At 40.3% G+C, this 13,521-nt stretch overlaps 1 protein-coding gene across 1 annotated transcript in view; it reads left to right on the top strand.

The window, feature by feature from the left end:
- The window catches only part of LOC101588615 (antigen WC1.1-like), a 343,741-nt gene extending 331,448 nt beyond the window's left edge, over window positions 1-12,293 (top strand). The window contains exons 10-15 of the mRNA XM_023708573.1: window positions 42-356; window positions 614-646; window positions 1,002-1,139; window positions 1,540-1,617; window positions 9,971-10,103; window positions 11,824-12,293. Of these exons, the coding sequence (XP_023564341.1) occupies window positions 42-356; window positions 614-646; window positions 1,002-1,139; window positions 1,540-1,617; window positions 9,971-10,103; window positions 11,824-11,941 (815 nt within the window). The 3' untranslated portion in view covers window positions 11,942-12,293. The remainder of the gene's footprint in view (window positions 1-41; window positions 357-613; window positions 647-1,001; window positions 1,140-1,539; window positions 1,618-9,970; window positions 10,104-11,823) is intronic.
- The last annotated feature ends 1,228 nt before the right edge of the window (window positions 12,294-13,521 follow it).

Genomic DNA, 13,521 nt, shown 5'->3' with positions numbered 1-13,521 from the left:
CTCCACCAGAGCAGTAAAAGCAGGTCTTGTGTTCTTTGCAGAGAGAGAGAAATTGAGGCTCATGGGTGGTGACAGCAAATGCTCAGGGAGAGTGGAAGTGTGGTACAAAGGCTCCTGGGGAACAGTGTGTGATGACTCCTGGGGCCTGGCAGAGGCCGAGGTGGTGTGTCAGCAGCTGGGCTGTGGCCCTGCCCTGGATGCCCTGGGAGAAGCTGCATTTGGCCCTGGAAATGGAAGCATCTGGCTGGATGATGTGGCGTGCAGGGGTAGGGAGTCTTCCCTGTGGGCCTGTTCCAGTGCCCCCTGGGGACAGAGTAACTGCAAGCATGAGGAGGATGCAGGTGTGAGGTGCTCAGGTGAGTGCTAGGGCATTGGGCATGGGAAGGCACTGCAGCTAAGTGTGTGTGTGTGTGTGTGTGTGTGTGTGTGTGTGTGTGTGGATGTCCAGAAGCCCTTCCTAGACTGCCCTCTGCTCAGTGCTTTGGCTCCAGAGAGGCTGCACTGTAAACTCCTCCCTTCTGGGAGAGAAACATGTACAGCAATAGTACCTGTGACATAGTTACTGTCCAATCAGTTAAGTGCACTGATCCCAATTTCTTTCTTCTTTCATCAGGTGAAAAAAAGACTACTCTTTCAACACCTAAACGTAAGTGGTTCTTCTGCCCTGTGTAATATAATAGAGGAAATGTTCAGATTTTCAGAAACCTGAGCTACGGAATCTAGCATACTTCCTGCAAAATTCCTGTAGACTTGGTTATCCAGTATTAGAAGCAACTATATTTGTTAAGTTTAGGCAGCAAAGGGCACCAATGTCTCAACAGCATTGCCTTAGGAAATCCCTTAGACTGAGAATAAAACAATGGTGGTCACAGTTTAGTGTGGGATCTGGGCTTGTGCATTTGGCTTCAGGCAAATGCACTGTAGTGAAGAATTGTGGAGGACTGAAATAAGTGTTTTTCTCTGAGTTTATGACATTTTATAAAGTCATTTTTCCTTCTCAGGCATCAGTTCAGGTTCATCCTCTGTACCTGGTTACTTCTCCTTATATGAGATTATCTGCATCATACTGGGAATACTTCTTTTTCTGATCCTCATTATCTTGGGAACTCAGCTGGGAAGATGGAGAGCAGAACATCAAGGTGGAGTTTAAGGGTGAAGTTTATCTTGAAGTTATTTTGAGAAACACTGAACTTGTTATGACTATTTAAAAAAGTAGATATGACTACTTGTATTCTTGTTTTTTGGGAAACTATCTTCTGAATTATAGACTTCAAGATTGAAAAGATTTTAGTATTTGGACTTGGATTTAATGTGTAAGCTATCATATACGATGGTATAACTGAAAAATGTCAGTACAACTGTCTAGAACACAGTTAGGGTCATGAGCCCTACTTATGTCCCTTTAGAGCACAGAATTAAAGAATGGATGCTGGCATTGCAAAGAGATTTCCCCAGGGGGGTTATTGGAAAACAGAATGATTTCTTGTAAGACATATGCCTATAAATTCATGTTGCTTTCTCCCATCTTAACCACTGAAGAAGCTGTTGATGAGGCCTTGTACCAAGAGATAGAGTACCTTGTGAAAGCAGAGAAGACAGATCTGCTGGACAATGCAGGTTTGTTATATACCCTCTTTTGTTTTATGAATTTATCATCAGTGTGCATATCTTCAACAAGCACAGACCCACTGTTAAGTCAAACATTCAAGTTATACTTGTAACAGCCAAGATTGAATATATTGCCAATGGGAGACGAAATTAAAAGGAATTATGGAACTTTTTATTAGCTAGCTGGCAACCTATGCACTCCCCACCCCATCTGGGAAGACACAAAAAGCACAGTTATTTGTTCCTTACTTGCTTTTATAATTTCTTTGTTGCTATGACAACTGGGAAGCAATGTAGTTCCCCTTATATCCTATAGGTGTAGGTTTAGGGCATGAATGTGGTGCTCCTATACCTTATAGGTGCAAGGTTCAAACAGAGGGATTTATGGGTAAGTATGGGCAAACTGTTTGTATCTTATTGCCCTAAATGGCTACTATCTACTCCTTATCTCCTATATGTTCATATAGGAAGTTTCTGACAGGGAAGGGGAAGGAGTGAGGAATGGGGTTATTTAGGCAATGCTGCCTCTATGTAAATACTTCAGAAAATGATTAATTGAATTGTGCCTCAGTCTCTTTTACTTCTAAAAGTGAATAAGGTAGTATGCTAGATGCCATCCCTTACATTCCTCTCTCTTAGGCATATTTTTCTTTCTAAGAAACATAACATCTCTTTGAAGTTGGCAGCTTATCTCTTACTTAATATGTTTTATTAATTTTATTGAGAAACAAATAGCAATGAGACAGTTTCAAAACCAGTTAGTAAGACAGTTAAAATAATTAATACATTGCATGTTGTTGTCTTCATAGCACTTATTCATAGTACAAGATGCAGACATGATATCTTGTCCAAACACTATTAGTACAAATCTTTTTTCTCTTTGAATTAAGAGCAAGTAGTTGTATATACAGATACAAAATCCCTTTCTGTACATTGTTTCTACCATCAACAGAGACAGTGTCTCTTCCTCCTTTGAGTAACACAATTATTGCATGGGTGTTATAGGCTCTTCAGAGCCTACAGCCTCATAAGAAGGTGGACTGGACCATATACACATCCAGCAGGCTTCTATGACTGAAGGCTAGAGAAGTTTAGCAAATAGTGGATTTTGCTAAGCAACTGGTAGATTCCGGTCTTAGCTCCTAGGCTACCCATCTCTTTTTTGGGGGATTGAGTCTTGACCTGTGTGCAAAACTCATCTGAGTACCTGGTGTGACAACCAGAACATTTTTCCTGGTACACCTGAATATTTGCATCACTTTGTATCCACCAACTGGTTAGGGAGTTCAGGTCCCTACGAGGGCTTCCTTTGAAAACTCCTTTGAGCCTGATTGTCTCACAACACCAATGTGGGCAGTATGTCTCTCTTTCTTTAGCACAATTACCTCCCTTCACCTTTGAGCACACATATAGCCCATGCTCCACTATATCTAGGTCCAAGTTTTTGCCTTCATGTGCAAAGGAGTATGGATTGATTGCCTGATTTTGCACCTCACAAGCAGGGAACGAATATTTTACTGAGTCAGCCCTTTCTGTCCAATATTCTGGGTTCCATAATTTACATGTTGATACAACAAATACTACAATCTATTGAGCACAAAGGAGGTGCAAAGAGGCAAGCACAGTCTGTCTAAGTCTGACAGAGTGAATCCTTGGTCACTCGAGAGTGTAACTGCATAAGTGTTCTCCTGGAGTCTCCAAGCCAACAGCAGTCATTGTTCATCCCATGATAGCTGCTGAGGAGATTAACTTCACCTCAAACAGGAGGTTCACTGTGATGACTTGAATGGAGCTCTCTCTAGCCTGAATCATTCAGACAATTAAGGTGTGCAGGGTTTTGGGGAATGCAGGGCTGATAGTACCTCAGCTACTCACTTTTTCACTTGTGAGTGATTAATCTATGGCTTGTGACCTGCAACTCTAACACAGGTAGGTATGCAGTCAGGATGACATCACATAACCCCTCCCATCTGGGGCCTTTCTCTCCAGCTTTTGATTACCACCAGGTCCTCCAATTTGAAAGTACATACAGGGACATGAAGAGGGAGTGGGTAACATTGTAATACAGTTTTCTGTAGTCCCTTCAAAGTCCTTTGTAAGGCCTGCAGTTCCTGTTGCATACTCCAAGTCTCAGTCTCTCACAGTCCCTCCAATACTGGCACCAAAGGTGGCAATCTTCCAAAAAGGATTTCAAAGGGAGTGAGCCCATCCCAGTATAGGGTGCAACGTGACCACAGTAGGGCCATAGGAAACATAGACATCCAGCTTGCACCTGTTTCCTGGCAGAGTTTGGACAGGTTGGTCATCAGGGTATAGTTTTGCCACTATACTTGGCCCAAATTTTGGGTTCAGTAGGCAGAATGCAGTTTCCATTTTAGGCCCAGAACAATGGAAATGCTCTGGACTACTCTACCCATGAAAGCAGGCCCATTATTTGAGCTTACTGTCATGGGGATGATTAGTTTCATCAGTACTTTTACCACCTCTATGGAGGTCTTAGTTCTGGTGGGCAGGGCCTCAACCAATCCTGAGCAGGTGCAAATAAGCACTAACAAATACTTTTTGTTTCCAACCATTGACTTGACCTCAGTAAAATCCACTTTGACATATTCAAAAGGGAGGGTTTCCTGTTGGCACATGATGCCTGGTTTACACTGTGGGTGAGAAACTGGATTATTGTTAGCACAGGTCACACATTTTTTGGCCACTGAGGTGCACAAAGTCCAAAGTCTGGAGATAGAGAAAGAGTAACAAAGCAGCTTGATCATAGATGTCTTGCCCAGGTGGGTCTTGTCACGTAGTTCTCAAATCACAAAATGCCCCATATGTTCAGACAAAAATACTCTTCTCCTGACAAGATTTGCCACCCATTTTTTTCTGATGCTCCTTCTGAATTGGCCCACAATAACTCAGTCTCAAAATATTTGGCTGGCTGAAGGAGTGATGATACTATGATATGTGGTTCTGGCAGTGAGCCCCTCACAGCATCTTGCTTTGCTGCCAGGTTGACAGCCTTATTACCTCAGCCCTTTTGATGTCCAGGACAGTGAATCACTGCAACTTCAGTGGGCTACTATACTTCCTGTAACAAGTTAAAATCTCATGGGAGTTTTTGATGTTTTATTTTCCTCCTGTAGTTATGAGGCCTCTTTCCTTTTGGGCTGAAGTCTCCAGGAGCAGTGTTTCTTACCACACTGTCCTTTCCATAGACACAGGACACTGTTCCTGCCATATGTACTCCATGTAGTACCATACTGCTTCTATCTGAAAACAGGACAAGATTGGGGTCTTGGAGCAGTGTGTCCTAAAGGTCAGGTATTGCAGAATAAATAGCCTCATGGTCTCCACACAATCTTGATCCAAAGGGTTCCAAAGGCATTGGAAGGAAGGATGCAGGAATAATGGCCTGTATAGTCTGAAGAGTTAGATGTGAATCTTCAAGGAGGGCTGCCTGGTACTGGGTCAATCTAGTACTAGAAAGCCACTTGCCACTAGTGCCTCACAGCACTGTCTCCCCTGCATGGGACAAGAACATGCTCAACATCTGTCCCAGAGTTAATATGCCAACCTCCTTTACTAATACAGTAGCTGCTGCAGAGTTCTGCAGACATGAATACCACCCAACAGCCATAGTCTAGTCTTTGGACAGATAGACCACAGGGCACTTCCATGGCCCTAAGGTCTGAGTTAAGACTCTCCTTGAAACTCCTTTTTTTCCTCATGAACAAACAGTTGAAAGGGATCATTAATGTCTGTTAGGGCCAGAGCAGGAGCCTTCAAGAGTTCCTTCTTTAATCCTCAAAGGCTTTTGCTGTTCTGAATTCCAATCCAAGTGGGAAGCTAATACTTCCCTTAAGGGGTTCATGCAAGGGTTTAGCAATACAGGCAAAATTTGATAGCCAAAACCAACAAAAATCCACTATTCCCAGGAACTCTTATAACTCCTTTCTAGTGTTGGGCTCCTATTGCCCTTGAATAGCTTGGGTCTGGGAGCTCAAGAAGGCATGGGTTTCCCATGTCAGGGTGAACCCAAGGAATTTCACAGTTTGAACACGTATCTGAGCATTCCTCTTAGAGATGAGGTACCCCTTATCTTGCAACACCCCTAATAGCTTATTTATTCCATCTTTACCCAACTCTTGGGTCTCTAGCTAACAGATCATCTATATACTGCATGAGAGAAAAGTTAGGATTGTTATTACCAAAAGGCACCGGATTTATGAAAAAGCTTTTCCAAAACAGTAAAGTGAATTTTAAATCCATGGGAAGTCACATCCACATCACTAGCACTTGTACCCCCACCGCATCCTCCTATTAAAGGTAAAAAATTCCTGGGAAGCTGTCAAGAGAACACAAAAAAACCTATTTTCAAATCTAACAGAGAATATCAGATCCAGTTAGGTTGGAGCAGACTTAACACCTTAAAATATAAAGTGTTACCAGAGAACTGTTATTTCTTGTTGACCATGGACATTTTAGTAGTTAAATCTTTGTAGAGTGTTAACAGACAGCAGGTATACTTTTACACAGAACACTCAACACACAGAAACAGATTATCTATCTATCTATCTATCTATCTATCTATCTATCTATCTATCTATCTATCTATGCAACTTATTTATTTTTGTTGTATTGGCAGAACCAGGGATTGAACTCAGACCCTTGAGCTTGCCAGGGAAGCACTTATCCTACTGAGCCAATTCCCTGGCCCCATTATATCAATGTCATTTAACGATGTCTTTTTTTTTTTTTTTGGAACCGGGGATTGAACTCAGGCCCTTGAGGCTTGCCAGGGAAGCACATATTCCACTGAGCCATCTCCCTGGCCCTGAAATGTCTATTTTAGTTAGCATACATGTCATGAAGTTTTTGTTCTTGTTGGCTTGACATGAATATATACATATATATATATATATTCTTATCTTTTAGCCAATGACCAAATTATTGGGAGTGTCTTTAAGGAGATTATTGGGGATCTCCTTTGATGAACAAAGTTTAGCTATTCTTCTATCTACCAATCAAGTGTCCTGTCCAATAATCTCTCCCTAATTTAATGATTTTTTTATACACTAATTTTGACATCACTTAAACCAGCTGGTAATTCAGGAGAAAATATGCTTTAAAGTCTATTTTTAAAGCTCAAGGGAACATGGAGATAGCTCAGTAGAATAAGCATTTTCCTGGCAAGCTAAAGGTCCTGAGTTCAATCCCTGGTACCGCAAACAAACAAACAGCAGCAATAAGTGCAACGGCTAGGCTTGTGCCCTTCTGCATCTTCAGGCTGGCTGTCACAAGAGGCAAGAAGGGAAAGAAGAAAAGAACTAATACCACTGCAATACCACTGCTCCAGTCTAAGCTACGGACTTGGTGGTTATCTCCTGGCATGAGTGCAGCTGGTGATGCAGGCTCACTGGGGACAGCAAATAAAAAATTGAGACAATCAAACAAGTGGACAACACTTCTGAGACAGAATTTGGTTTCCTTTTCTTTTCTATTTCTCTGACCTCTTTTATTTACTAATTTAAACTCTCCGCTGGATTTCAAGTCAAAACAAATGCGGGGTTACTGCCGCGGGGTCTCCAGCCCACGAGAAAATGGATCCAGGAATATTTATCTATGAGAAAACAAACTCTCTCAATGAGAGAAACAACTTATCAATGGCATCTCAGGAATACTCATCTGAGATAGACTGACACAACTTCCAGATGTGGACGGCCCCAGCAATAACAGCCTTGAGAGAAGAACAAAAGCCAATCAAATCTTGCGTAGGTCGGAGTAGGTTCTATTATTCCTTTCCACATTACAACATTCCATTTCTTCAGCCACTTTGAGAGAGTTAGCTGAAATCAGCTTGTGGTGAAAACAACCACCCATAAGTGTCTAGCGGGCATGGAGGTCAGGTAGTCCTTTGCAAGAGCATCTTGCCTACCAGGATCCCAGGTGAAGCCCCAAATGTAAAGGCTGGGATTGAATGTACTGCTCATGGGAGAACAAAATGAAAGGAATTCCAGAACTTTTTATTAGTTAGCCAGTGACCTATGTACTCCCTACCCCATCAGGGAAGACACAAAAGGCCCAGTTCTCTGTTCCCTACCTGCTGTTATAATTTCTTTGTAATTATAATTCTTTGTAATTATAATTTCTTATAATTCACCTTATGTCATATAGGTGCAGGGTCAGGGCAGGAATGTGATGTTCCTCTGTCCTATAGGTGTGAGAATTTAAGCAGAAAGATTTATGGCTAAGCATGGGCAAATTATCTGTATCTTGTTGCCCTAAATGGGTGTACTATCCCCTCCTTATCTCATATATATTTGTGAAGTTTCTGACAGGGCAGGGGAAAGAGTGAGGAATGTGGTAACTTAGGCAAGGCTGATTCTATGTAAATACTTCAGGCAAGGGTTACTTGAATTCTGCCTCAGTTTTTTTTTTTTTATATCTAACAGTGAATAGGGAAGTACGCTAGATACCATCCCTTAACTATTAATTATCTTTCCATTACTGCAATAGAAGCATGAGGCAATCAAATTATAAGGACAAAAATTTAATCTTTTCTCACAACTTTGCAGATTTTAGTACACAACCACACGACCTCATTGCTGTGGGTCATATAGTGGGACAAGGGTTTCACCTTATGATTTCCATGAAGCAAACAGGGCAACAAGAGGTCAAAGGTAAAAAAAAAAAAAAAAAATAAAAATAAAAAAAAGAGGTCAAAGGTGCATGTCCTCATGAAGGTGTGTCCCCAGTGACCTAGGACCTTCCACCAAACTTGCTTGAAGTTTCTAACACATTCATACTGCACAAAACTGAGGGCATAGCTGTAGACACACAAAGCACTGAATAATAGTTGAAAACTAAATCACAGCATACAGTCAGCCTTTTACTAAGTCAGGAACTTCAAATCCATTATCTGTAAGTATAATGCTTTAAGATTTTCTCTGAACTATCATACCGCAATCTTCCTGTCTGTTTCATTAAAAAAATATATTTATTTAATTATTTATTTATTTGGTACAAGGTCTTGCTATGCAGCTCAGACTAGTAGATATCCTGTTGTTTAGCCTCCCCAGCACTGAGACTACAGGCATGTACCACCATGCCTGGTTTCAGTGGCCAGCACGGTATACCCAGGGTTCTGGGGCCTGGCATGGCCAGTACTGCAGATTGAACTCACATCCTTGTACTTGGCAGGTAGGCACTTAGACCACTGAGCTATCTCATCCCTGACTTGGTTTTCTTGTACAAGGAACTGTTCCTGATGACTCACAGTCAAAGCTTCTCTATTACACAGAAGAAAATGAGCAGGATGGAGATCATGAATCTGCCCATCCAGGTAGCAGATCCGTAATCTCTCTTGACTGATGGAGTTTAAGAGGAGAAATGTCTTTGAGGAGAATGTCCTCCTGTGGTTATGATGGGAAACACCATTTTTTCCCGATCCACAATTTTTTCCCATCTGCTCACTCTAAGAACTCAGGGAAAGAAATAGGGCAATTACTTCTCATTTCAAAAGATATGTATATTTGGTCACAAGCATACCTAAGATGTGCTATTATTATTGAAAAAGCTATAATGTAAAAATAAAATTTGAAAGAGAACCTCTCACAAAGTTCACCATGAATAACACTAACAATAATGGCTTTCACCTAAACTAGTGATGTATGAATCATTGTGTGGTTTATCTGAGCACTGAGAGTAAAATATTTGCTAATCTTTCAAATACACAAAATGAAGGTCCTCATCCTTATTACTTGCCAGGAGATTTTTCTCTATGAAGCAACCCAGACAAAGAAATAACCACCCTAAATATTCTCCAAATGGTAAAGATGGACAGCTCTTAGGAGTGGACGTAACCAGGAGGGTTCTGAGGACATGGGATGCTAAGGGTGCGCAGTACTAGTGGGTGTTATAAGTTATACTTCCCAGGATTTGACTGGTTGGTATGTGTGTCTGAGTGATAGACACCCAAGTTTTCATCTCCTTGCAGCAGTGTGTCTCTCACTGCCTTGGAGAGCACATGGTAGCCAGAATTCTTTCTGTCCCTATTCATTGTGCCTCACTCAGTGACTTGTACTGATCCCACCCAATCACGTGCCATATGCCTGGAAGTAGCACCTAAAATTCATAGGATAATGAAGTTTTGTTTTTTCCCAGTATGAGAGGACATTTCAGTTATTACTGTTGATTTTAATACATTGTAATATTTAGAAGATTTACAGAATTTCTAATAATACTTAGATCAGATGTGAAACTTTGGGACAAACTTGGAATGTTGCCTAACTTATAATTTGCACTTTAGGTAAGGCTTAAGGCCTCATCCAACACATAAATTTCTTTTCCACCTTATCTTTGTTTTCAGAACCTCCAGGGCACCACGTTGATCCCACAGGCAGTGGTTATGATGATGTTGAAGAGATACTTTTTCCTCAAATTCTTTCTTTCCTTGGGAGGAATGAGAGGAATTTCATTCCAGAAGGAAGAGATGGTGCCAGGTATTTTCAGACAGATGGCTGGACAGTTCTTTCTCATATTCAGTTACTTTCATATGCAAGATTATTTTGGACTCATTGATCATAATTATCCCTTTGCTTTAAGAATTGATATAGCCTTCCATACCTAAGTGGTATCTACTCCACTTCATCTCATGTTGTAGTTATTATATCCTTTCTCTTTCTTTCTTTTTCTTTCTTTCTTTCTTTCTTTCTTTCTTTCTTTCTTTCTTTCTTCTTTTTTCTTTCTTTATTTTTCTTTCTTTATCTCTCTCTTTCTTTCTTTCTTTCTTTCTTTCTTTCTTTCTTTCTTTCTTTCTTTCTTTCTTTCTTCTTTTTTTCTGCAGAATTGGGTATTGAACTCAGACCCTTGTGCTTGCCAGGGAAGCACTTATTCCACTGAGCCATCTCCCCGGCCCCCTATATCCTTTCTTAAAGAAGAGACATTGTATTCTCTGTATTATGCACACCCCATATTAGATGTAGACACATTGTACTGCAATTTAAAACAAAAATTTTGAAATGACACGCAGGATGTGTAGGCACATTTATTTTATGTCAAATAGATATTGTTACTTGACTATAAGTCCCCACAGGCTCAGGAAGGCAGGTTTCATAGGATGATAAGCAAAAAAGTGGAGTACTTGGGTGTCTGATTGTTCCTACAAAATGCATCATTTTGACCAGCTATGCATGGAGTGACCAGCCTTTTTTAAGAGACAGAAGCAACCAAAACTGCAACACAACTGTCGGCTGGGTTTCTCAAGTATTTTGTATGGAGTGGGAGGGCATTTTGATATATCATAAGTTGCACAAACATAGTGTTTTTGCTCTATATTAATTCCCCATGGCAATACATATAGGTGCCCTTTTAAACTGTGAGGCAATTGTAACTTATTTAGCAGTAAGATAAATCACATCTATGAGCTCTAAGTATTGTGTTTAAAAAGCCATATGACAACATTATGAAGTTAATGTTGGGCACAATTAATGTTCAGTATGAAATGACTTTAATTTGATGATCATAAAATTTCTTCACTTGGATGAAGAGATAAATTCCCTTCATTTTTTCAGTTGACATATAAGGCCAGGCATTCTGCTCAACATGAGAAGGCATCCATAAGGAGCAAGATATCATGGGATTAGGTTGAACTGTTCTCTTTTAGCATTTGCAGGGGCACTCCAATTGTTTTCATGAATACTTTGAGATCAAGTGTGTTCTACTATTGATATACTAAGGAGTCATGAGGGGCCATCTCCTGTTCCATTCCTGAAGGAATCATATCAGCCTGGTGTGTAAAAGAACACTGAAGTCAATATCCCCTGCCTTGCTATTGCTGTCACTCCTCTTTCCCATTACTTAGATCAAGATAAAGTTCTATATAAAACAGACAGTATGAAGTATGACATCTGCTTTGGTGGTGTACACCAGTAGTTGCATTCCTAGGCAGGCAGACACAGTAGGCTTACTGTGAGTTCAAGGCCTGCCTGGGCTACATAGTGAGTTAAAAGTCAGCTTGAGTTTAATAGCAAAACCCAGTCTCAAATGCTTATCCTCATAAAAAAGGGCCAGTATGAGGCAGGTCTCTCTTGCCTTTTAGACAAATCCGGTCTCTGCACAGATATCTAGCAGTCATTTATACACTAGTCTTTCCTTCTGCAGGCATATTATGCACCGTTTTTCTGTCATCTCTCAAACCTGCACTCTCCTTTACTGTTTCAGGCAACTCTCTTCAGACTCCCAAGAAGCTACCCTGTCTTTCATGGAAGAGACAGTGTCTCCAGTGGCCTTGAGAGAAGAAGAAACTGGCTATGATGATATTGAGCTGGGTGCCATATAGTGCCTTTTTTGGAGCAACCACATATGCAATTATCTCATCTTTGATTTATTCCTCAAATAGATGAGAAAAGTTTCTTCTTAGTGATTGCAAAATTTGAATGCATATCTGTTGTGAACAATGTTATTCAGAGTGAATATTCAACCTTTCACTGACCAGTGTTATTCTTTGTAAGAATGAGGAATACTGACCTCCACTGACTTTGGAAAATGCGGTCCTTGTACACAGTATTTTGAATGAGAGAAATCCCAATTGGTAGGTTCATGTTATCTTCTCCAAAAGATCACACTCTTGCCTCCTGTTAGGTGCAAAGTTTTTTACTTGGATAGCATAAAAATATGAAAAGTCATGCTGAATTCAGTGCTTACATTCAGGAGGATGATCAAAAATAGAGAAGAAGGGGCAGGGGGATGGCTCAGTGGAATAAGTGCTTCCCTGGCAAGGGCAAGGGTCTGAGTTCAATCCCCGGTTCCAAAAAAAAATAGAGAAGTGGGGGACATAGCTCAGTGGCTTAAGTACCTACCTAACAAGCAGTAGGTCCTGAGTTTTATCCCTGGTACCAAAAAAAGAGAAATAGCAACATAATAAAAAAAAACATAAAAAGTTACCCACATTTGTTCCAAAACTATTGCATAAAATATTTTATTTATTCTTTCCTAAAACCTAGAAGTCTGATGCAAAGTGAATGGGGTTGGTGAGTTGTATGGGAAATGCATGAACCTCTTGAAATCATAGCCAAGTTTTATAACATATAAAATTTATTCGATCATAGGTTTATACTTCACTTCAATGGTCTAGTTTTTGTCTTTTAAATTATCTATTATTTTTATCGTTTATTTTTGCAATAAATGATGTTCACATCCTTCATATAAAGTAGTGCACGTGCATAATATATCTTAATTCATTTTAATCACTTCCTCTCTCTTCCTTCCTCCTCCTTTCATCTCTTGTCCTCTTCCTTTTGGCAAAACTTCTCTCTCCCCTTTCCCTATAAAACCCTCTACACATCCTCATTCCCTATTAAATTGCAATTTCTGTTATTCATCTCATTCTAGTGTATTATATTGGCCTTGATATTATTTTATGTTTTAGCACCTTACTTGGTACTTGTTTAGATGTCTAACTACTCTAACTTACCCAACTGCAAAGCTCTCTAAGTGACTAAACTTATTGCAGATTTTACCTTCCCAAACTTTTATAACATATTTTCAGTAGCTGTTGGACAGGTCAAGTGAAATATTGCAATTATTCTGCATAAAATATATGAGTGACTAATTGAAAAATTCAATTATTTGCATGCGCATATAATGAAGATATCCACATTTACATCCTAACTGTATAATTTTTTTTTGTATTTCGGGGAAGGGTCTACAGGGTGTTCAGGATCACACTACTAGATTGGAGTCATAGGGATCTGACTCTACAGTCTCCCAAGAGCTGGGATTACAAGTGTGCTCCACCACACCCAGTCTCAATTGCTCTCTGAGTGCACCCTGGGGTCAAGACTGGCATGGCAGGACTGGAATCAAATCCCTGGCCCCTGTGCCTATTGCAGGCATTTTAATCTGCTGAGGGATTTGACT

This window comes from Octodon degus, unplaced genomic scaffold, assembly GCF_000260255.1.
Source record: "Octodon degus isolate 3935 unplaced genomic scaffold, OctDeg1.0 scaffold00400, whole genome shotgun sequence".
Lineage (NCBI taxonomy): Eukaryota > Metazoa > Chordata > Mammalia > Rodentia > Octodontidae > Octodon > Octodon degus.
This window is presented reverse-complemented; position numbering and strand designations above follow the sequence as displayed.